This window comes from Mustela nigripes, chromosome X (genome assembly GCF_022355385.1).
Source record: "Mustela nigripes isolate SB6536 chromosome X, MUSNIG.SB6536, whole genome shotgun sequence".
NCBI classification, from domain to species: Eukaryota; Metazoa; Chordata; class Mammalia; order Carnivora; family Mustelidae; genus Mustela; species Mustela nigripes.
The window spans coordinates 4,775,835-4,799,445 of NC_081575.1; the positions used below are offsets into that span (position 1 = coordinate 4,775,835).

General features: G+C 47.3%; 1 protein-coding gene across 2 annotated transcripts in view; it reads left to right on the plus strand.

Annotated features, from left to right (window-relative positions):
- The window catches only part of TMEM185A (transmembrane protein 185A), a 33,907-nt gene extending 10,450 nt beyond the window's left edge, over positions 1 to 23,457 (plus strand). Inside the window, exons 2-7 of one of the 2 annotated variants that reach the window (XM_059385133.1) lie at positions 9,535 to 9,711; positions 11,855 to 12,062; positions 16,721 to 16,804; positions 19,877 to 20,053; positions 20,578 to 20,701; positions 21,788 to 23,457. In XM_059385133.1, coding sequence (XP_059241116.1) covers positions 9,535 to 9,711; positions 11,855 to 12,062; positions 16,721 to 16,804; positions 19,877 to 20,053; positions 20,578 to 20,701; positions 21,788 to 22,032 — 1,015 coding nt within the window. In that variant the 3' untranslated portion in view covers positions 22,033 to 23,457. The remainder of the gene's footprint in view (positions 1 to 9,534; positions 9,712 to 11,854; positions 12,063 to 16,720; positions 16,805 to 19,876; positions 20,054 to 20,577; positions 20,702 to 21,787) is intronic. The other variant, XM_059385134.1, reaches the window with a different exon arrangement.
- Positions 23,458 to 23,611: the final 154 nt, after the last annotated feature.

Genomic DNA, 23,611 nt, shown 5'->3' on the forward strand with positions numbered 1-23,611 from the left:
TCATCTATTTTTTGTTTATAGTTTGAAAATCCTTTAGAAAAATTTTACCTCTATATATTATTTAATTTACCTACAAGTCCTGTGTTTACCAGTGTCCTTGCATTTGTTAATGTTCTGATGCAGTTTTTTTTTTTTAATTGTCTCTTTTCAAGTCTATTGTTTCTGGTAATGAGATGTGTAGCCATAGGTTTTGGTTGACAGATTGGTTCTGGTTTTCTGGTTTTCACACTAGGCATCCCCCTGGGCTTTCAGAGAGAAAAAGTTGCTTCTGCTGAATCCTTTCACCATGGTGATCACTCCATTTCTATCAGCTTGTGAATCCCCCTCAAGCCTTTTTCGGCTCCAGAGTCTAGTGGTGAGGTCATTGTTACCTTGGCCTCTTGCAGTGGTAGCTCTCTTTGTCTTTGTAGCAGCTCATAAAAGCCTCCCTTGGTTTTGAACATTAACCGTCATAACGAACATGTATGCAGTGCAGCAGCCATCAAACCATTTTTCACAGACCCCTTGTTAGGGGCGCGTGAGAACCTTTCTAGGGCTCTGCGAGGCCACGACTGTTTTCCTGACACAACGGCGTTCTTTGCGTCTCTGTGCGTCGCCATCTGCATTGGCGGTGCAGAAGCGGTGAGGGGCCGGCTGCTGCCACCTGAGCGCAGAGCAAGCCGCTGACGTGCAACTGTACTGGTAGGCACTGGATTCTTCGCTGCGGTACACTTGCAGATGAAAAACAAAAAAAGCCAGCTTCTCATAGGATGTCCTTAATAAGGCAAGAAAAAAGGTCTCACTAATATTGACCCTTGAGTATACACCCATTTTAACATTCTGTATGACAGAACGGGAAGAATGCAGAGAGGCTGTCTGCTGTGTACAGAAGTACAGCGGTTGACTCAAGGGACAACACTGGGGGCGGGAGGCGGGGGCACCTGGTTGGCTCAGTCGGTAGAGCCTGCTGACTCTTGATCTCAGGGTTGTAACAAGTGCAAGCCCCACGTTGGGTGCAGAGTACTTCAGCAGCAGCAGCAACAACCAAAACCCTGCTTGTGTGCCTGGGCTGCAAGCTGCCTTTTTCACGGAACACCGTTTTTACCTGGGAGGACACTCACAGACAAGACTGTGGCTGTTGGTACTAGGGCACTTGGCAGACATTTTTCTTGCAAATCCAAGTGAACTTGTAACTTGGAAAGAGCAGCACTGACACACAATAAACACAAATCTCACTTAAAATGTAAGAAACTTTTGTTGGAGTGCTTTCAATGTTTTCAACAAGAAAAACAACTGATGGTGTTTTTACAAACAGTAAAATTTGAGCTTTCAAGGGAAAATTGAAATTTTTAAAAAGTTTTATCTACCCCCATGAACTTGACAGCCTGCCAGTACTTACGTATTTCTGAGGAAATGGGTTGTGACAATAGCTAATGTGATTTTTTGCTTTTGTATAGTGAAATGTGTCAACATTTGAAAGATCGTTGTTACTCAGTGAACTAATACTTTTCAGTCAACCTACATGGTATTATAATTACAGAGGGATAAAAAACATTCCTTCAAAGTGCCAGAGAGACCAGTGGGTTTTAATGTAGCAGACAACAAAAAGTTCAGTGATAGGGTTTCAGATTCCACATCACAGTTAACCTTCAGGAAACTGCCACTGGTTGACTTTTAGTACCCTGTTAAAGAAGAATATCCACCATTATCAAAAAGAGCTATTAAAATACTCAGTTCTTTTCCAACTACGGATCTTTGTGAAGCCAGATTTTCTTCTTATGCTTGAACCAAAACAACATATTGCAACAGAATGAATGCAGATGTAGATATTAAAACCGGGGTGTCTTTTATGAAGCCAGACATCAAAAAAATGTTCAGAACTGTACATATTTTGGAAAATGATTTTTTCATTAAAATTACGTTGCTTATGTTAACATGTAATGACTTTATTGTTATTTTTGAATTAATAAGTATTTCAGAAATAGTTTCAGAATCTGATACAGTGAATAATAATAGGTATAACCCATATAAACAAAACTCTTTGAGTTGCTCAGTAATTTTTAATCGCATAAAGGAGACCTGATACAAAACATTTTGAGAACCACTAATGTAGTGCTCTGCACAAAACATTTTCCATATTCATTATCTTGTACTCACAACCACCTTAGGAGTTACATATTACCCTGATTTTATAGATGACAATACTACAACACAAAAAGGCAGTATATATATTCTAGTTAGCAGCCTTTCCAAATCTGATGGTCCTCCCAGTGTGGTTTACCTTCTTGGTGGTTTGCTTCTGAGCCGACTTTCGTAGGTCCCATCTCCTTACAGCCTCCCTGCTTTTTCCAATCGATGTTTCTTACATTGTTTTTCATAATGCAAGTACAGTACATGTACCTTAATAAAAAAAAGTCATTCAGAAGAATGTAAAGACTGTCCTTAATCCTCCCCACTGGAGATCGTTAAGTTAATTCTTAGCGTGTATCTCTCCAGATACTTTTCCAGGACTGTTGAATTATCAGCGTAATACCGGTATTAAAAGGACTTTGGGGTCAAATGTCAAATAGATCTTAGTGTGAATCCCAGCTCTCTGAACTGCTAGCTGCTTGGACAAGTTATTTAACATCTAAGCCTTTGTTCCTCATCCGTAAAATGGGAATAGTTAAGGTGCCTCCTTTGCAAGGGCAGTTCTGAGGCTGAAGTGAGTGCGGGGAAAGCAGCACAGTCTTGACGTGTCATAAACCTCCTGCAGATGCCAGCTACTGCGGTGGTTGTGTACACACAGGTAGATCAGTGCATCTGCACAAATATCTTGAAGTATATTTTACATGCAGTAAAATTTACCATTTTTTAGTGCACAGCCATCTGTGTTTTGTTTTGTTTTGTTTTTAAGATTTTATATATTTATTTGACACACACACACACACACACAGAGAGAGAGAGAGAGAGAGACATTGAGAGAGGGAACACAAGCAGGGGGAGTGGGAGAGGGAGAAGCAGACTTCCCGCTGAACAGGGAGCCGGATGCTGGACTCAATCCCAGGACCCTGGGATCTTGACCTGAGCTGAAGGCGCACGCTTAACGACTGAGCCACCCAGGCACCCATCCCTCTGCATTTTGATAAATCCATCTATTTGTGTAACCACCGCCCAAAGATCTAGGTATAACACAGTTCATCACTACCAAAACAATTCCCTCCTCTCCCTTCATAGTCCACTTTTTCCTCCCACACAACCACTGGTAACCAAGCTGACAGATTTTCTGTATCTACACTTTTGCCTTTTCTAGACCCTCAGCTATATGGACTCCTACAGGATGTTGTGTTTTCAGTTTGTTATCTTACCTAGCATAGTGCATTCGAGGTTTGTGCATGTTGTTGCATGCATCCCTACTTCACTCCTTTTTTCTGCTGATTAGTATTCTATTGAACAGGTGTACCACAATTGGTTTAACTGTTCACCAACTGATGGACATTTGGATTGGTGCCAGTGGCTATTACAAATAAAGCTGCTTTGAACATTTGAGTACAAGTCTTTGTGTGGACATATAGTTTCATTTTCTTGAGTAAATACCTCGGCATGGATTGGTGGGCCATAGAATAGCCAAAGAATGTGGCTAATACTACATTGTCTTGATTATTGTAACTTTATAATAAAGCCTTGAAAGCATGTGGTGTAGATTCTCCAACTTTGTTCTTTCTCACAGTTATGTTGCCCATTATGTGTCCTTCCATTTTCACATAACTTTTAGAGTCACTGTGTCAATTTCTACAAAGGGATTTTCCCTGGAATTGTGTTGAATCTTTAGAATAATTTGATGAATGTGGTAGGCTAAGTAATGGCTGTCAAAGATAACCACTTCCTAATCCACAGACTTTGTGAATGCTACCTTCTGCGGTAAAAAGGTAAATATTAGCTTATGTCATAAAATGTGTGATTAAGTTAAAGATCTTGAGATGGAGACAGTATCTAGGATCATCTCGTTAGGTCCTAAATGCAATCGTAGGTTCCCATATAAGCAGGGGGCAGAAGGATATACTGTTAACACAAGAAGGCAATGTGATGTGAGCATAGAAAAATATTTGAAGATGCTCTACTGCTGGTTTTGATAATGGAGGAAGGGGCCTAAGGAGAACAAGGAATATAGTTACAGAAGCTGAAAAAGGTAAGGAATGAATTCTCCCCCAAGTCTCCAGAGGGGGTGGGCCCTGCTGACACCTTAGTGAAAATAGTGAAATCTATTTTGGACCTCTGGCCTCCAGAATTAGAAGAATAAATGTCTTTTATTTTAAGCCACCAAGTTGGTGGTAATTTGTTACAGCAACCATAGGAAATCAATACAGAGAGTATGTAAATATTAACAATATTGAATTTCCTAATCTATAAACATGGTATATCTCTCCGTTTATTTAGATCTTTAATTTTTCTCAGTACTGTTTGGTAGGTTTCAGTGTACAAGTGTTGCACATATTTTGTTACATTTATTTCAGTATTTCATATTTTGATGCTTGTAAATGGCAGTTTTTTCACAAATTTTTAATTTTGGAATAATTTTAGATTTATAGGAAAGTTTCAGTAAATGTTAGTTTTCTTTAAAAAAATCTGCGTCCAATTTTTCATTTTCAACTTTTCATTGCTAGCATAAGGAAATACAGTAATTTTTTGTACATATATCTTGTATCCTGCTAACTCACTTATTTCGTTTAGAAGTGGGTTTTTTGGAGTAGATTAGCTAGGGGTTTTTACATAGATAGTCATGTTGTCTGCAAATAATCAGATTTACTCCTTCCTTTCAATTCTTTATTGCTTTCATTTCTTTTTTGGGTGTTATTGTTAGGGCTATGGCCTCTAAAACGATGTTGAATAGATGTTGTTGAAGTGGAGGTACTTGCCTTGTCTCTATAGGGAAAGTGTTTAGTCTTACACCATTAAACATTATTTTCATAAATACCATTCTATTCCTAGTGTTTTTACAGCTTTTATTAATGGGGAGTGAGTTAAGTTAAATGCTTTTTCTGAAACTGTTGAGATAATCATGGTTTTTTTTTTCATTCTGTTATAATAACAGTGTATTACATTATTGGTTTCAAGTGTTAAGCCAAGCTTGCAATCCTGATTAAACTACACTTGGCCATTCTATAATATCCTTTTTATATATTGCTGGGTTTAATTTGATAATTTTTAAAGAGTTTTTGCATCTATGTTCATGAAGAGTATTAGTTTATAGCTTTCTTTCTTGGTCAGATTTTGGTATCAGGGTAGTGCTGGCCTCATAAAATAAATTGGGAAATATCCCCCTCTCATTTTTTTCTATAAGAATTTGTGCAGAGTTGGTACTATTTTTCCATTATTTGAAAGATTTTTTCAGAGCCCGACATTTTCTTCCTGAGAAGGATTTTAACTACAATTTTAATGTATTTAATAGAGACAGGGATGTGAAAGTATTTCTTTTTGTGTAAAATTGGATAATGTCTTTCTTTCAAGAAATTTACTTGCATACAGTTCATAATATCCCCTTCTAAACCCTGTAATGTTTGTAAGATTTGTAGTAATGTTCCTGCTTTCATTTCTGATATTGATGATTTTTGTCTACTATATTTTTCTGATGGGTCTGGCTATAGTTTTACTACTTTTCTTGGTCTTTTCAAAGAACCAGGTTTTAGGTTCATTTTTTTTTTTCCTGCACTTGTATTTATATCATTTCCTTTCTTCTCACTTTTTAAAATTTCCTTCTCTTCCTAGTTTCTTTTTTTTTTTTTAAGATTTTATTTATTTATTTATTTATTTATTTATTTGAGAGGGAACCAGAGAGAGCATAAGCAGGGGAAGAGGGAGAGGGAGAAGCAGACTCCCTGCTGAGAAGGGATTCCCAGCATGGGTTTCGATTCCAGGACCCTGGGATCATGACCTGAATGAAAGGCAGACACCCAACCAACTGGGTCACCTAGGCACCCCCTCTTCCTAGTTTCTTAAGGTGCATCTTAGATCATTGACTTTAGATTCTTTTCTAATGAAAGCATTTGATGCTATAAAGTTCCCTTAAGTACTGCTTTAGCTGGAGCTCCATAAATTTTAGTAGGCTGTATTTCCACTTTCATTTAGTCTGGAATTTTTCAAAATCTCCTTGTGTTTTTTTTTTTCTTCTACGTATGGATTCTTTAGAACAGTATTGTTTAATATGCAGGCATTTTGAGAATTTTTCAGATATCTCTCTGTTGTTGACATTTAGTTTAATTTCATTGTGTATGGAGATTTAATTTCTATGACTTCGATCCTTTTAAATTTGTTGAGTCTTGTTTTATGACCCACATTTCAGTCTGTCTTGATGACCGTCCATATGCATTTGAAAGGAATTTGTATTTTGCTGTTGTAGGAGGAATGCTTTATCAATATCAGTTAGGCTATGTTGGTTGATAGAGTTATTCTTGTGTATCCTGAGTAATTTCTGTGTGTTCTGTCAGTTACTGAGAGGTGTTAATTTTCAATAATGATTGTGGGTTTTTCCATTTTTCCTTAGTATTTTCTACATGTAAAATGAAGTTTTGTTACTAGGTACACAAATATGTAGTTGTTAGACGCTTTTTGACAAATTGACCTCTTCTCATTGTGAACTGCCCCTATTTGTCACTGGTAATATTTCTTGTTCAAAAACACAACTTGTCTTAGTTTGTGGCAGGCAGAGTGGGCCCCCAAAGATATCCAGGTCTTAACCCATGGAACCTCTGACTATTGTATTTCATGGTAGGGGGTACTTTGCAAAAGTGTCTGAGGTTATAGTACTAGTTTCTATTGTTTCCTTGGCAAATTTACCACAGATGTAGTGTTGTAAAATGACACAGAACTTATTATCTCACATTTCTGTGGGTTAGAAGTGTAGGTATACCAGGGCTAAGTTGAATTCTCTGCTTGGAGTCTCACAAGGCCAAAATCAAGGTGTGGGCCAGGCTGCATTCCTTTCTGGGGCTCTGGGGATTAATCTGCTCCAGACTCTTTTGGGTTGTTGTCAGAATTCAGTTCCTTACAGTCGTAGGACTGAGAACCCCATTTTTCTTGCTGGCTGTCGGCAGGAATCATTCTCAACTTCTAGAATCTGCCTGCATTCCTTGGCTCATGGCTTCCTTCCGCCATCTTCAAAGCCAGCAAAAGCAGGTTGAATCCTTCTCATGTTTAGAATTTTTCTGACTTCCCCTTCTGCCTCATCTCTCCTCTTCTGCTAGGTCTCTCTGACTCACTTGTAGGTCTCCTTTTTCTGCTTTTAAGGATTCATATGATTACATTGACACCTGGATAATGTGGGATAATCTCCCTATTTTTTTAAAAAGATTTTATTTATTTTTGAGAGAGAGAGACAGTGAGAAAAAGAGGGAGAGAGCACAAGCAGGGGAAGTGGCAGGCAGAGGGAGAAGGAGAAGCAGACCCCCACCAATCAGGGAGCCCGACGTGGGGCTTGATCCCAGGACCCTGGGATCTTGACCAGAGCCGAAGGCCGATGCTTAACCAACTGAGCTACCCCAACGCACTAATATCCCTATTTTTTTTTTTTAAAGATTTTATTTTATTTATTTGTCAGAGAGAGAGAGAGGGAGCGAGAGCGAGCACAGGCAGACAGAGTGGCAGGCAGAGACAGAGGGAGAAGCAGGCTCCCTGCCGAGCAAGGAGCCCGATGTGGGACTTGATCCCAGGACGCTGGGATCATGACCTGAGCCGAAGGCAGCTGCTTAACCAACTGAGCCACCCAGGCGTCCCTAATATCCCTATTTTAAGGTGACCTGATTGGTAACCTTAATTCCAACTACAAAGTCCTTTCATATTAGTACCTAGATTAGTGTTTGATTAACCAGGAGACAGGAATTTGGGGGAACATCTTTAGAATTCTGTCTGGCACTGTTATGCACTTGATAGGAATAGTCTCCTAGATTACCCAGGCGGATCCAGTCTGTCACATGAGCTCCCCTGAGCGGAGAGCTTTCACTGGAAGCAGGAGCGATGGGGCAGAAGGAGAAGGCAGAAGAATTCTAAGTGTGAGAAAGATTCCATATGCTGTTGCTGGCTCTGAGATGCAAAGGCTTATGTGCAGGGATCAGAGAGGGTCTCTGGGGTCCAAGAGCAGCCGCAAGCTGACAGCGCATGAAGAAACTGAGACCTCAGTCCTACAGCCACAAGAAACCAAACTGCCGGCAACCCGAATGAACTTGGAAGCAGATTCTTCCCGGGATCCCTTGATAAGAGCCCAGCCGACTGACGTCTTGGTTTCAGCCGTATAAGCATCTGAGCAGCCAAACCAACCGAGCTTGTCTGGACTTCTGACATATACAAGTGTGAGATGATAAATCCGTGGTGATTCGTTAGAGCAATAATAGAGGACTAGAACAGTTGTTAATATGCCACTTCAGCTTTCTTTTGGTTAGTGCTTGCTTGGTATAACTTTTTCTCTCCTTTCAGTTTTAATCTGTGATTTTAAAGATAGATGAAGTGTGGTTTTTTTTTTTCTTTTTAAAAGATTTTATTTATTTATTTGACAGCCAGAGATCACAGGTAGGCAGAGAGGCAGGCAGAGAGAGAGAGGAAGGGAAGCAAGGCTCCCTGCGGAGCAGAGAGCCCAATGCAGAACTCGATCCCAGGACCCTGGGATCATGACCCGAGCCAAAGGCAGAGGCTTTAACCCACTGAGCCACCCAGGCACCCCAGGAAGTCCCTTTTATGTGAAATATGAGTGTGTATGTATAATCTGTTCAGTCACAGAAAGTATAATACGGGTACTAAAATGTTACTGTATCTGAACACGGCAGATTAAAAATGCCATACTGGGGCACCTGGGTGGCTCAGTGGGTTAAAGCCTCTGCCTTTGGTTCGGGTCATGATCTCAGAGTCCTGGGATCGAGTCCTGCATTGGACTCTCTGCTCCACAGGGAGCCTGCTTCCTCCTCTCTATCTGCCCCCTATCTCTCTGCCCACTTGTGAGCTCTGTCTGTCAAATAAATAAAATCTTTAAAAAATAAATAAAAATGCTATACCTTTTTAAAAATAAAATCAAATAATTAGCTAGTGACAAAATTTGACAATATTTTAAACATGTCAGCCTTTTTCAGTCTCCATGTTTTAGTACGTCTAGTTTCTTCTGCTTGGAATGCTCCCTCCTCTCACAGTCTTTCTTGGCGAGCAGCTTTCCACATACCTTCAGGAACCAGCTCCAGGGGCATCGCTTAACCTGCTTTTTCGAGTCCCCAGACAGAATCCAGATTTCTTCTTTGGGTTCCCATCACACTCTATCCTTGTTCTGTTCCAGCACATACCATGCTGTATTATAATTCTGTGTTTGTGTGTGGCCTCCCTCCTACCAGGAAGCCTTGGAAAGCAGAGAATTATTTTATTCTCCTTTATGTTTCGCTAATCCCCTAACATAGTATGTCTATGACATAGAACTTTTTAATACGCGATGTTGAATTAGTGACTCTTCACACATGCTCAAAAATACTGCTGTTACGACTCTCCGTTTCAGTATCACATATTTGTAAAAGTGAGTCTTCTTTAATCATTTTACTTTTCTCCTAGTAAATTCCTCATCTACGCCTGTCTCCTGCTGTTCTCTGTGCTTCTGGCCCTTCGTCTGGATGGCATCATTCAGTGGAGTTACTGGGCTGTCTTTGCTCCAATATGGCTGTGGAAGTTGATGGTCATTGTTGGAGCCTCAGTTGGAACTGGAGTCTGGGCACGAAATCCCCAATATCGGTAATACTGCTTTATATAACTCATTGACCTCTACCCCAAGGGAACAATGTCTTGTTTTTTACTTTTGATTAAGTAAGGACGATTTTTTTCTGCCCATCTGTGGTTTTATAGGAACTATAATACAAGCAAACTGGGTTCTGTTCTAAGTTTTTTTTTTAAAAATTAGGGGTTTGATATGCATTTTTAAATAAAAACAGTGTCATCTGGGGGGCTTAAGATCCTAGCCAGCCCACAAAAGCCAGTGTAATCTAAAATGCATCCAAAATATCGAACTGTTGCACCATGCTAGGCTAGGAAACATAAAACTATCATGTTTGCAGGAGCAGTCCTATAAAACAGAAGCCTGGCTTTGGTCATCAGGGATCTGTCTGTCTCCTCTTTTGTCCTGGAATTGGGGTTCCCCTTGTCCCAATCTCCTAGTCCTGGGGTTTTAGGACTGTTAGCGGTATGTATGTTGGGGGGTAGCTTGGCCAGGAAACAGTGAGTCAGTGAGCCGGGAAAAGAGGAGGCCCCGATGCTGTGAAGGAGAACAGAGCCTTTGGGGACCGGGCAGAGGGGTAAGTAAGCTTTACCTTCAACACCCCCGTGCTTTTCTTCTCGGCCGTTCAGGTTCCTAGAGTTGGCTCAGCTCTGGAATACAGCCTAGTACTGCTGGAGCCCGAAGACTCCCTGCCCCCTCGCAGAGGTTGGCACTTCGGAAAGGGAAAAGGAAACCTTGAGGGGCTGTCCTCAGCGTTCAGCAGCAAGACAGGAGAGGAGTGGCCGGTGGGCAGGCGGGGCGCGTGCAGCTGCTCACGTGGGAGAAGTGCAGATGTTTCGTCGATCTTGACTAGCTTTAAAAATAAGAGTTAGCCCATGTCACATACATAGCCACATGCGTATCTAAGAACTTTAAAATAGTCCAACAGAGAGCCTTGGCAGATGGGGGACATTTGTGTGGCGCTGTTTTCAAGTCCTTAGACTTCCCTATTTCTTTTTTAAGATTACCTGTGCAGCTGACAGATCTTTTCTTTTTTATAAAATATTTTCAGATATCTAGTATTTTTGACTCAAAGAATGAAAAGTTAAATAACTAAACCGTTTAGGGTCCACTAATTGATATTGAGAACCTATTTGACCTTTGCCACATTGGTTTAAGTTAAGATTTGTTAGAGCGAGGAGAGGTGCTGTGAGGCGCTGTGTGTGTAGTTGAATGTAGTGAGTGCGGAGCCGCGGTCATTTGGTTCTCAGTGTTCACGTTCCCTGGTGGGCCGTTGCCGTGTCCTGTACGGGTGACCACTACTTTCTTTTTCTCTGTGTCCTAACCTCGGGTGTACATCATAAAATGTACATCATACATTTATACATCATAAAATGTTTATCTGTATTTTGAATGAAACACTGTAGACCTTCCAAATGCATTTTTAAGCATTTTTCTGATTAACGGCCTAATTTTTCAGTTGTTAATCTGATAAGTTCCTGCATGATACTTAAACAGCTAATTAAACTGATTTTGTTTAAAAACAGTTTTAACTGCTCTTCCTTCTCTTTAATCTGCAGGTGTTAATTCATCTTCATGGAATAGAAAGGAAAATAAAAAGATGTTCATAATTTTATCGGTATTTTTAAATAGCACCTAACAATAGCTACTATATATTTTTGAAATATAACCCACAGCTTATTAAAAAAAAAAGCCAGTTACTTTTATAGTACTGCATGGAATGTGATTTACATGGTTTTTAATTTATTAAGAGATGAGGATCTTGAGACTTAAGGGATATTTGTCTGTTTTTAGTAGTAGAAGCAATCAGCTTGAATCATCTTGGAAGTAGTTGAATTTAAAGTTACGAATAAAAGCATTTTTGTTTACTGTCAGGGAAGGAATAACTCCGGCTGTTACTTCTGAGAATGTCATTATCCAGTTAAAACTTTGGTTTGGCTGTGAAGTTCCTTTACCATCATGTAGTAATTTGGGGCATTTGAAAGATTGCCTACTAAAGATTAAGTTTAAGTTTGCTTTCTACCTAACTTCCTTTGCTTTTTGTCAAATTGATAAATATCGCTTATAGTATCAACATTAAGTTGGTCTTTGCCCTGGACAACCTGCCTGTTCTGGAGATTCCGAACTGAGTATTTTTCTTCTTCTTCTGATGTCCCTTTTCAGAGCAGAAGGAGAAACATGTGTGGAGTTTAAAGCCATGTTAATTGCCGTGGGCATCCACTTGCTCCTGTTGATGTTCGAAGTCCTGGTCTGTGACAGGATTGAGAGAGGAAGCCATTTCTGGCTTCTGGTCTTCATGCCGCTGTTCTTCGTCTCCCCGGTGTCCGTTGCAGCTTGTGTCTGGGGCTTTCGACATGACAGGTCATTGGAGGTGAGATTTCATGTATTTAAGAATGTTTTAAAAAGTCAGATCTTTTGGTCTGTTATTGTAATGTAGATTTCTTGTCCTTCGTTAGGAAGAGAGAAGTCATTAACTCTAGATTATGGTGTGTAAGGAAACAAAAGCTAATGGGAATAATCATGGTTCTCTCTTTTGACTCAGAACGCAGGCTTTTCACCCAAGCCCTCGGGCTCCATCCAGCTCTGTGGTTTCCCCTAGCCACCTGTGTGGGTCAGGCTTCTCCTGAGCCAGTGGGAGAGGTGGGGAATGGGAGAAGGGAGGGAGAAAGGAAGAGAAAGAGGGGGAGGGAGAGCACGACTGATTACTTCTATGGAGCTTGGCTCACACACTTGTGGGGCCAACAGGTCTGAAATTCAGGGGGCGGACCAGCCGGCAGGAGACGCGGCCTGAGTTGGTGCTGCCATCCTGAGACAGTGTCTCCAGGAAACCTCAGGCCCTCGAACTCATTTGATGAAACCACCCAGAGTACCGAGGGTGATCTTTACCGGAAGGCAGTCCTTCTGCTGCAGTACCTAGACTCGGGCCTGATCCGGGAAGCGGTCCTGTGTGGGCCCAGCCAGTGGGTCCCCGCAGAGCCCAGGGACTGGTGCTTCGTCTGCTCTCATTGGCTGCAAGCCCGATGTAGGGCAGACGCTGCTGAATACAGAAGCAGCGCGAGAGCAGCCCTGATATTAGGATCGGAAAGGAGTGCAGGTCACATTGACCGAGCCCTCAAGGTGTGCCGGGCACCCGGCTGGTCCCTTCCCACGCAGCAGGGCCTTCGTAGAGGGGCACCACCACCCCGCGAAGCAGGTGCAGCGGCCGCCCCTGTTTTGTGACGGGCCGTTCGTTCCGGGGCAGGGCTGGGGCCGGACCCCACGTCCGTCAACCTGACTCCAGAGCCTGCCCGCCGAACTGCACAGAAGCTGGGGGCCCAAAGCCCTGTACAGATGGGGCGAGGGGAGACCTGGATGCTGGGGGGGCTTTGTTCTCAGCTGGATGAGTAACAAGCAGAGGAAGGAGAGTGGCTGTGGGGCTGGAAGGCTCCCAGAAAGAGGGTGGGTGAGAGAGCCAGGCTCCGTGGGAACCCATGGGAACAGGACCCTGAGCGCCAGGACGCTTGGTCTTCACTGGGGAGAGGGCACGGGCATGGGGGTGGTGTGGCTGCTCTGCCATCTGAGGGCCCACTCTCGCCTCCCTGCCTTTCCTCCAGCCTTCCACAACCCGGCCACTTGTCTGCAAGGCCCCTCTGGCTGCTTGCCAGTGGGAGGAACGCTATCATGAATGAGTACAGTTAAGAAAAAAGTCTGGAAGATTCCCTGGGTGACAGTCAGGAGAGTGAAGTGGGGAAGCACAGAGACCCTCCTTGGCCCCCGGGGAACTTGGTACCTGTGCAGCCTCTGCCCGGGGCTGCTCCCCGCTGCAGGAAGACCCTCGCCCCTTCCTGTTTCTCGGTGCATTTGCTCCTGGGCTCGTCCGGTAACTTGGGCTCTCTCGTCTGAAAGAGAAAGCTAAATGACAGCAGCAAAAGCTTCTCAGTCCTCTGGCTCTTGTGCCTCTCTTGTCATTTAAGAAAGGCTCCCTCTAGCAGAGCCCATCTGACCTTGGGCTCCCTGATCAGCCTCCCATCCGCTGGACACTGGCCAGACCCAGCAGTCCTTTTTCTCTGGCCACCAGCCATGCTGTGGCTTCTGACACTGCTGGGTCTTTGACTAGGCCGGCACCCTCTGCTTTGGCTCCGTTGTTGCTGCTGAGGATTCTAGGCTTGGGTGTTCAGTCCTCGCTGTGCACATCTGCGAGCCACACGGCGGATGATGATGCTTACTTCCTGTCTCGGCCGCCACTTCCATGCCGTCGTCTCCTGCACGTGGCCGATCGCAGATTTCAGTGTCAGCTCTAGACCCCTTCTCCAGCGCCACCTGAGTCTGTATCTCTGTGCGGGTCAAAGGCACCACGTCCACCCGGTCACCCTCCCTGTTCTCCTTTATGCGCCTGCGGCTCTGCACGGTTTCTCTAGCACCTGTGCCCATGAAGCAAAACCAAGCTTTAAAATCCTTTGCAGAAGCGTACGGTAAACAGGACCACAGCAGTCACACATTCCACATATTCCCTATTTGGCTCAGCATTTCTCAGGGAGGGAGGGACGTGTGCTGTTGGCCTCTCGGACAGGAAACGTTTTGTTCAACAGGACTGTCTCATGCATGGCTGGACGCTTCTGCTGACCTCTGCCGACTCAGTGCTGGTGGAGGGGCTCTCCCCACGGGTGTGTGAGAGACCCAGGGCCACTGCTGCACCATTCCTAGCCTCTTCCTGGGGTGGGAGCTATGTCGCCTAGGTCGAAAAGCTCCGAGAGAGCCATCGAAATGTAGTTGGATGGGGACCAAGGAGGAAGTTTCAGGTACATGTGAAAATGTGGAACTTTGTTTCTTAGGATGTTAAAGTGTATGCAAATGCTAGGACTACATTGGGCATGAAACCATCTTTTCTTCATGTGGAGTTACAAAACGTGAGTTGTTCATGTGGTCATGCCGGGTGTTCCTACCCAGAGGAAGCAACGTCGTGTCAGGAGTTGAGCTCCCTCTTGGTGCTTGTGTCCCAGGAGGAAGAGCACCAAGTTTGCTAGGGGGTGGCTGGGGGATGGGCCTGCGCAGAGACATGAAGGAAGAGCCGGTGTCTTTTTTTCCCCCAAAGACTTTTTATTTATTTATTTATTTATTTATTTTGTCAGAGAGAGGGAAAAAGCACAAGCAGGCAGAGTGGCAGGCAGAGGCCGAGGGAGAAGCAGGCTCCCCACTGAGCAGGGAGCCTGATGCGGGACTGGATCCGAGGACCCTGGGATCATGAACCAAGCTGAAGGCAGAGGCTTAAGCCACTGAGCCACCCAGGCGTCCCAAGGGTGACGGTGTCTTAAGAAATGGTGCAGCACCCAACAGGCACACACGTCCTTGGAGGAATTAGGTGTTGTTATTTAGGAATGAAATCAAAATCATACTTTTCTTTTCATTTATGGGTGTTATTTTTTTAGATGGCTACTTAGGGCATAAATACTAAGTTTCAATCTAATTACTTGACCCAGTGGAACTGTTAAGGATTTCGTTCAGCCCAGAGCCCTAGGAAAGACTTGCTCCCTCACAGAAATGCCCTGTGAATGGAGCACTCCAAGGAAGCTCTGAGCCAGACGAGATGGCTTCCTGTGATTTTCAGTTCCCAGGCGGTGGCAGCCCAGGGAAGAGCAGCGAGGGCTGCCGCCAGAAGGAAGCCGGCCTGGGGTGTTTGGGAGCAGGGAGCCTTCCGGGTTGGAGGCTGGGAGGCTCGTGGGGCGGGGGGGCGTTGGAGGCGTTGTGTGGGGCGGTGAGGAGAAAGGCCTGACGAGGCAGCTGTCTTTGGGGTGGTAGAGAGGACAGGACGTGGTGGCAGAGCATGCAGGAGTGGGAAGAGGAGTACAGGGTGCTCCTGGCCGTGTGGCTTGGGTCCTGGGCTGCCACGGGGCCTGACAGCCAGGTGGCAGGCTCTGAAGGGACGGGGACAGGGTAAAGGTGCGAGGGGCTGATGGACTCAGTCTGGGACTGGCTCTGGCTGATGCGCGTCTAGGAGAGCTGGGTCTGGGCCACTGCGGGAAAGCTGGGTCGGAGACAGAGACGGCTGAGCAACCCACAGGAGGTCACCCGAGCCGGGGCTGTGGACGCAGGGCAACCAAGTGAAGGCCTGTGTGTTTGCATCCATGTCTCTCTAGTGGGGACAGAAGACCAAGTTGAAGTCTCTGGGGGGCCTCGGGGTTCAAGGAGAGGAGGAGACTGAAGAGGAGCCGCAAGAGCAGCAGGAGGAGGCGAGACCATGCGGGGCTCCTGGCAAGAGATGCTGCGTGGGTGCCCCGTAGGGTGATCTGACACAGGCGGTCTGTGCCGTAGAGGTTACCGTCAACCTTGACAGAGCAGTTGCTAATGGTCGGGGCTGGACGCCGGATTGGGTTGTTGGGAGCTCGGAACGCCAGGGGAGGCCGCAGGGGCTGGTGCATCCACGCTGTGTCATGGAGCTTGATGGAAACCGAGTGCTAGGGCTGGGAGGGGCCGTCGGCTCCAGCGAGGGATGGGCTTGTTTGGTCTTGGGGTTCTTTTGTGTTTAATGGAAATGAGTTGAACTTGTTTCTGTGCTTCTGGGAGGGATCAGTGGAACAGGAGGGGTTAATGATGCAGTAAAGAATCCATAATTGATGTCTTGATGGGACACGGTCCTCGGGTCCTCGAGGAGCCAGAAGGGAAGGCGTGGAGAGCTGAGCCCTGGGTAGGACAAATAAGTGCAGGTACGGAACAGGGGTGGCCGTGGGGAGGGGCAGGAAGGCCGCTGATGGCCGCTGATGGCCGCGGATCGCCTCTACCGGCCAGCCCGGAGACAAGGTTATTGTTCGGGAGAGCACGAGGGGCAGGGCGGCCGCGAGCCAGAGGCGACGAGGCGGGAGACCGGCTGGCAGGCTTCTTGCTGCCTCTGCGTCCCTTCGCTCCTCTGGTGTGGAAAATCAGGAGGTCCCAGTACAGCTTCATGGGACTTTTACCATATTATAATTTGCATTGCCTCTTAGTGTGTTAGTCAAATAATTGCAGTATTGAATGCAACTTTGACTTTGTTTAACTGATTCTTCTCTTCATTTTTAGTTAGAAATACTGTGTTCTGTCAACATCCTGCAGTTTATATTCATTGCCTTAAGACTGGACAAGATCATCCACTGGCCCTGGCTTGTATGTAACTTTTTAAATCCTTAAATAAACTTTTCTTTTTTTAATTATAAAAGTAATTTGTGTTCATTGTAGAAAACTTGGAAAAGACAGGCTTGGGTAACGGAATGCTAATCCCCCATAACCCACGGGGAGAGAGCGCGGCTAGTGTGCGGGGTTCCCTGTGCCGGACGTTACTGCTTCTGGAGGGCAGCTGAGCGCACGCCGTGCGTGCACCGCTATGGTGCGCTCTCGTCCTGACACATTGTGAGCAGCTTCCCCTGGCAAACAAAAGGTCCTTATAAGTATAACTTTTAAGGTTTAATTGATGCAGTATTTTTCCAATGCATTTACCAAGCCATCCCCTTCCAAATATTGAAGTTGATACTAGTATAATTATAAATCATGATGTAACGTATATTTTTGTGCCTAAAAATCTTTGCCTGATTTTTTTCATTGTTTTCTTAGGAAAGACTCCAGAGATAGTATTACTGGGCCAGAGGGTGGGAACTTTTTGAGATTTTGAAAGACAGACTGCACTCCCAACTTGCTTTCTCAAATAGTTGTGCCACTGTACCGTCATGCAGAGGGCGAGGTCTAAGTCCTGCTCAGAGCCTGTGGCTTCGGCTCCTGGGCGTTTGGTTGAAATTGCCTGCATAGATGGCTAGAGGGGGGTGGTGGCTACAGGTATGTACATGGCAGGCTGTGGCCAGAGAAGCCAGCAGCACTTGCACTCCTGCCACAAATGCCTAGAAGGCAGGTGAGAACCAACACAGAGGAGGCACGTGGGCTCTCAGAGGGGGTCGTGTTGCGGTTTGGGCTTTTCCCCCCTGCTGCTTAATACGTACTTTTGCATATAAAACATTTTTTGTTATGAACTTGGTTTACCGTTAAAAAAAAGTACCAAGTATAGCAAAAAGAGAAGATATTCATTTGGTGATGGGGAAGAAAATAAAGGAACATAGTCACCGCCATAATAAATGAAGGCACAACTCATCACCTCTTCCCAAAGTCTTTGATAAAACAGCCATAATACAAAATGTTTGGGTACCTGCCCTCCATCTTTAGGGTGCTGTATCTGGAGAGGGGTAATTGGGTACAGGATTTTCTGTTGTAATGTGAAGGAAACTAATCTGAGTAAAACCAGCATTTGAGTATAAGGTACAATCAGAAAAAAAAAAGATGAGGAATTATGAATGTTTTCTGTAGGTGAGCGGAGAGATTTTTTCCAGCCCCAGTCCTGGGCAGGCCCCAGCACATGGAACAGTCTGATGGCATGCTTCTTGCAGTGATCAGGAGAGACTGAGGGAGGCCACTATGATCGGTGGGGGGGGGGGGGGGATAAGTGAGCGCTGCTAAATGAGGGGCCCAGGGAAGAGACTCTCTGTAGACTGTACAGCAAAACCTACCATCAGGAACTCCAGGCTACTCAGGAGGTTTAACAAGCACACACCAACTCAAGTCATAGGTCTCAAAACAAAATGGAAAACCAAAGAACTGGCTGAAGAAAACATAGGAGAAAATCTTTGGGAACCTGGAGTTAGATGAGGAATCCCTACAAGTGGCACTAACAATAAGGTCCATAAAAGAAGCTTAGAATTGAAATTAAATGCATGAAAAGACAGGCCACAGAGTAAGAGAAAATATTCACAAAGCACGTGTCCAAACGAGGACTTGTATCCAAAACATCTGAACTCTCAAAAAACAAACAACCTAATTTTAAAATTGACAGAAGACTTGAAAAGTCCATTCACAAAGAGGATATACATATGGCAAATAAGCGCACAGACAGGACATCATTACCCAGTAGGGAAAGGCAAATCGAGGTCAAGATGAGGTCCTGCGAGATGCTCCTCAGAAGGGCCGAGCTGAAACAGGATGCAGGGCGCGGAGGACGGGGGGAATGGATGGGGACACCCACGCATCGCTGGGGGGATGCCGAGTTGAAGGGGCACTTGGAGAAATAGTTTGGCCATTTCATGTGAAGTTAAGCACAGAGTGGACATAGGATTTCGCAGTGCCAGTCCGGGGTATGTCCCTTAGATGAATGATGCTGTTCAGCCACATGAAAACCCACGCCTGAATGTTGGTGGCAGCTTTAGTTGGGACACCAAAAGCGGGAAAGCAGCCAGATTTCCTTCCGCGGGTACTGGACACAGGCAGTGGTGCCCCCACCCTCTGGAATGCGGTGGCGGGGTCGTAAAGAGAAGCAGTCCGTGGTCACGCGTAGCAAGGAGGAGGGACGTCACAGGCCCTGTGGGCGGGAGCAGGCCGTTTCAGGAGGCAGCGCTGTGCGGTGCTCTGGGGACCACCCAGCGGAGTGAGAGGCATCGGTGGGTGCCAGGCGTTGGGGTGGGGTGAGGGGATGATGCCGTGAAGGACAGCACAAGGGAGTCCTGTGGGTGAAGCGGCTGTCCTGTGTCCTGCCTGGGGACACACAGCTCTGCACAGGCGTGTGTGAAAGGTCATAGACCTGTGCACCAAGAGAAGAGTCCACTTACTGTTAGACAACGAGACAGAGGGATGCCGGACAGACCCATGGGGCAGCCTCAGAGGGAGAAAGATTACACAGGGGAGCCGGGGAGGCCCCAGGGCTTCTCCGGTGTGCTCGTGTGGGGGCGAAGCAAGGTGGTTCTGGTGCGACAGCAGCAGGTGTGGACGTCGCCCAGGCGCGGTGACTGGGACCGGGCGGCAGAGCCCTCGCGGTGTCCGTGCGCATGTGAGTGGAGGGCAGCCTCGGCCGGGGTGGCCAACAGCCGCCGAGAGGAGGTGTCAGGGTGAGGTGGGGTGAGTGTGTGGGGTGGGGGCAGGCCGCCCCCTTTCCCTTGGGGTGGAGCCAGGTGCAGGCTGAGTGAGGTCCTGTCCTAGGAGGACAGCTGCCAGGCTCCTCATCCTGAGCATGGCCCACAGCAGAGCGTGTCCCGGAGCAGGTGTTGGCCCCAGACCATCCTTGGTGCTGTCCTGCGGGCTGTGGGGTGGCGGTCCTCGTTCGCACCGGCACTCTTAACTGCAGGCCTCTGCCGGGGGCATGGCTGCGCCTGCCTTCAGGTGCTAGGCACAGAACACCCAGACTTGGTTCTCTCCTCCTTCCCTCAGGTCGTGTGCGTCCCTCTGTGGATTCTCATGTCCTTTCTGTGCCTGGTGGTCCTCTATTACATCGTGTGGTCTGTCCTGTTCCTGCGCTCCATGGATGTGATTGCAGAACAGCGAAGGACGCACATAACAATGGCACTGAGCTGGATGACCATCGTCGTGCCTCTCCTTACTTTTGAGGTGAGCTTCCGGCAGCAGAGGTCTTCAGGCCCTGAAGCCTACCCTACCCCACGACGGCCTTCCGAGGGCCTGGGAGCCACAGCACAGGAGAGGGTGGAGGGGTGGGGGGCTGGGGAGAACTAGAGTGGCCTGCGTTTGGGGCGGGTGAGAGGTAGTCCGGTAGCCATCGTGTGGCGTGTGTGGGCGCGTTTGCCTCCAGGAGGAGGGACTTGCTGGATTCTCTATTGAGTTCCCTTAGAGGCGGACTTAGAGGCAGCACGGTTGCCTCTAGAATGAACCCCACCCAGCAGGAGCTTCCCATAACAGTCCTGGTGTTGGAAACTTCCCGAGTACGCAGATTTTGCTTCATCCTGAAGTGGGATAAGTTTGTCTTGTGCTTCCCCCCAGAATAGAAGGCCGCGCTCGTCTCCTATGGGACTGACCTTTCCTCATGACAGCCGGCGAGGGAAGGGTGGACTAGCCTCCGATGCTGTCCGTCCGCAGATGCCTTATCAACAAAACCTCAACTGTTTCTCTTTCCTTAGATCCTGTTGGTTCACAAACTGGACGGCCACAACGCATTCTCTTGTATCCCGATATTTGTCCCTCTCTGGCTTTCCTTGATCACTCTGATGGCAACCACATTTGGACAGAAGGGAGGAAACCACTGTACGTACTCAGCACTTCAGAAGCCCTTGACCTATGTGTGTGTGTGTCTGTGCCTGTGGCCCCAGTCTATGACAGGATGAGCCTGAGGGTCCCAGTTAAGGAGGTTGCCCAAGGAAGGCCTGGAACCTTCCAAGGGAGGGGTAAGCTGTCAACCTCACTCTCCCTGCCCTGCACTGTGACCTCCTTAGTAGTGTACTCTGCCGTCTGAGGTAGGGCTGACCGTGGCAGGTAGCCGCCTAGCCCTGTCCCCCCTGCTGCAGAGTGAGGGTCAGGACACCTGCTTCCTGGGGTCCCCTAAGGATTAGATAAAAATCCACGTTGCCCACCGAACCCCAGGAGTTCTCTTAGTGTCTGCGTCCTGCTGGCTCTCCCCAGGGACATTGTTGGCATCACTATGGCTTGTCCGTGGTGCCCTGCTTGCCCTCTCTTCTCTTCACCTGCGTGACGGCACATTCGGTTTTGAAGTGATCTTTCCTTCCTCACTAGACTGTAAGCTCCTTTGCAGGTAGCCTGAGCATGCCATTCTGGAAGCCAGGGAGCTGGAGCGGGGGTTGTGCCCTGGGAGAGCCAGCACTGAGCTGATGGTCCCATGGTAGAGAGAGCAGGAGCAGGCCTCAGAGAAGGAGCTTTGAAGGGCCTTGTGAGCTCAGGCTGCCTGCCGGCATGGACCAGCGTGCCTGCCAGATGCTGACAGAAGCCCCTTTTTGGTTTCCATTTGTGCCATTCTTTGTCCTGTGTGAGCATGTCCAGTGGGGAAGACGGCAGGAGGCAGGTATCCATCCGAGACGTACTAGAGCCGTCCCGTCACCGGAGCCCCCGTCAGAGGGCACCCCCCTCCCCTGATCTCTGGCAAGGTCACAGTGCTCCCTGGGGTCGCGGCCCGTGTGGGAAGCCCCTGTCAGAGAGCCAGGGAGCCACAGGCCTTTCTTCTTCCCTCAGTGGGTATCGGGCTTCGCTCGATCTTCGTTGCTAAGGCAGCAGGAGAAAGCGTTATGTTGTACGAGCAAAACTTCACGTTCAGGAGAGGAAAGTGACAGGAGAGTCAGTGGAGGCCAGTGTTTGAAAAAGTGCATCCTTCCTTTTCAGGGTGGTTTGGTATTCGCAAGGATTTCTGTCAGTTTCTGCTTGAAATCTTCCCATTTTTGAGAGAATATGGAAACATTTCCTACGACCTCCATCATGAAGATAATGAGGAAACAGAAGAAGCCCCAGTTCCAGAACCTCCTAAAATTGCTCCAATGTTTCGGAAGAAGACCAGGGTGGTCATCACCCAGAGCCCTGGGAAGTATGTCCTCCCACCTCCCAAATTAAATATCGAAATGCCAGATTAGACTCGAGCAGAGTGCAAGTGGACCGGGGCGCACGCTGTCTTCTGCCCTCTTCTGCCTCCCGTTTACCCCACCCAGAACTAGAACTGGAGCGGGGGCTCCAGGGACTTCCATCTCATGCCTTGTTTGCACTCAATGCCTACCAGTGACTCACCGTGACGGGACGCACACAGGGCAGGGGACGGGCGCACGCAGTGTGGGCTGGGGGGAGGGTTTGTGAGTGGCTGTGGATGTGATGGAGGGACCACGGGTGAGAAGGAGAAAGCGATCCCCTCTGGGCCGGCGCCTCGGGAGCTGGCTTGGCTCTGTTACGGGTGGCTGATGAGGCCAGAGAAGGAACTGGTTTTCAAAGTGCTAAAATTCCCATCAGAAGTGTTCTTTGAAAATGTTTCTTTAAACCAGGCTGGCCTCACCACATAACTTCGCGTCTGCCATTGGGGTGCAGTCAGCAGGCGCTGTCGCGGAAGCTTCGGGGCCCCTTGTGCCCTCACCGCCCTTTCTGCGTGGCTCCTGCGGGGGGGCGCTTTCTCCCCGGGCAGCAGCGACAGCAGTTTCTAATGGCCTCAGTGCTGAGCCCTTTCTAATGGAGTGACTCTGTGCCTGTATCGTATTTATACAAATATTTTAGCATTGTAATATACCGTGTCAAATCCTAGTTCTGTACAGTATATTCTGTTAAAGTATTTTTTTACAAGCTTGTATTGGAGACATAAGGTGTTCTGTTGCGGAAGTAGAAGTTGCTGGCACACCTGTCCCGCCCTGGGGCGCAGTGCGTCAGGGCACATCATCATTTACCCCTTGAGATCATACAGTAGCTGCTGCCGCCAGAACAGCCACAAAAAGCAAGAAATGGTCTGAGCTTTGCCTATGTCTGGGAGTACGGGCTGTCAGACAACAATCATGCGTGACCTGAAACTAGAAATGCGGGACAGAGTGGCGGACATGGAACAGCCACTGGAAGGGGGAATTATTAAGATCTGAGGCCTTGTGTCTGCCCTTGACAGAAGCCCTTCCTGCTGGTCCCAGACCTTTCTCGAGGAGAGCAGTGGCTCACAGAATGGCGGGGTCGTGGGGTGAGCCCTGAGTCAAGGCAGAAGTAAGCAGCCCTCCAGGCTAAGAGCCTTTGGGGAGAACAAGCAGCCCTTTGTTCCAGGAGGGAAAAGGAGCACCAACATTCTGACCCAGGACGAGAGGGAAGGGTTGGACATGTGCAGCCGCTGCCCTGGCTGAACCAGGCTCAGCGGGTGCCCAGCACACACACGCGCGTGAGACCACCTGGCACAGGCTGCCGCAAGCCTGTGGTCTCTGAAGTAGAGGGAACGCTCGGGATGGCGAGGCCTTTCCTGCTTGGTGTGGAACAAATGTAGCGCAATCCACTATTTTTCCTCCCTGCAGCTGTTCAATAAACTGGTTCCTCCTTTTCCATGGTATTGTGTGCATCTGACTTTAGATGTGGTTCAGGCCACAGGGATGCTCTCAGCCCACAAGGAAATATCTTCTAGCCGCCAAGGGCAGCCGGGGTGCGGCGGCGGGGTGGGTGAACATCTCTAACGCGCCTGCAGGGACAGCCTGAACACAGAGA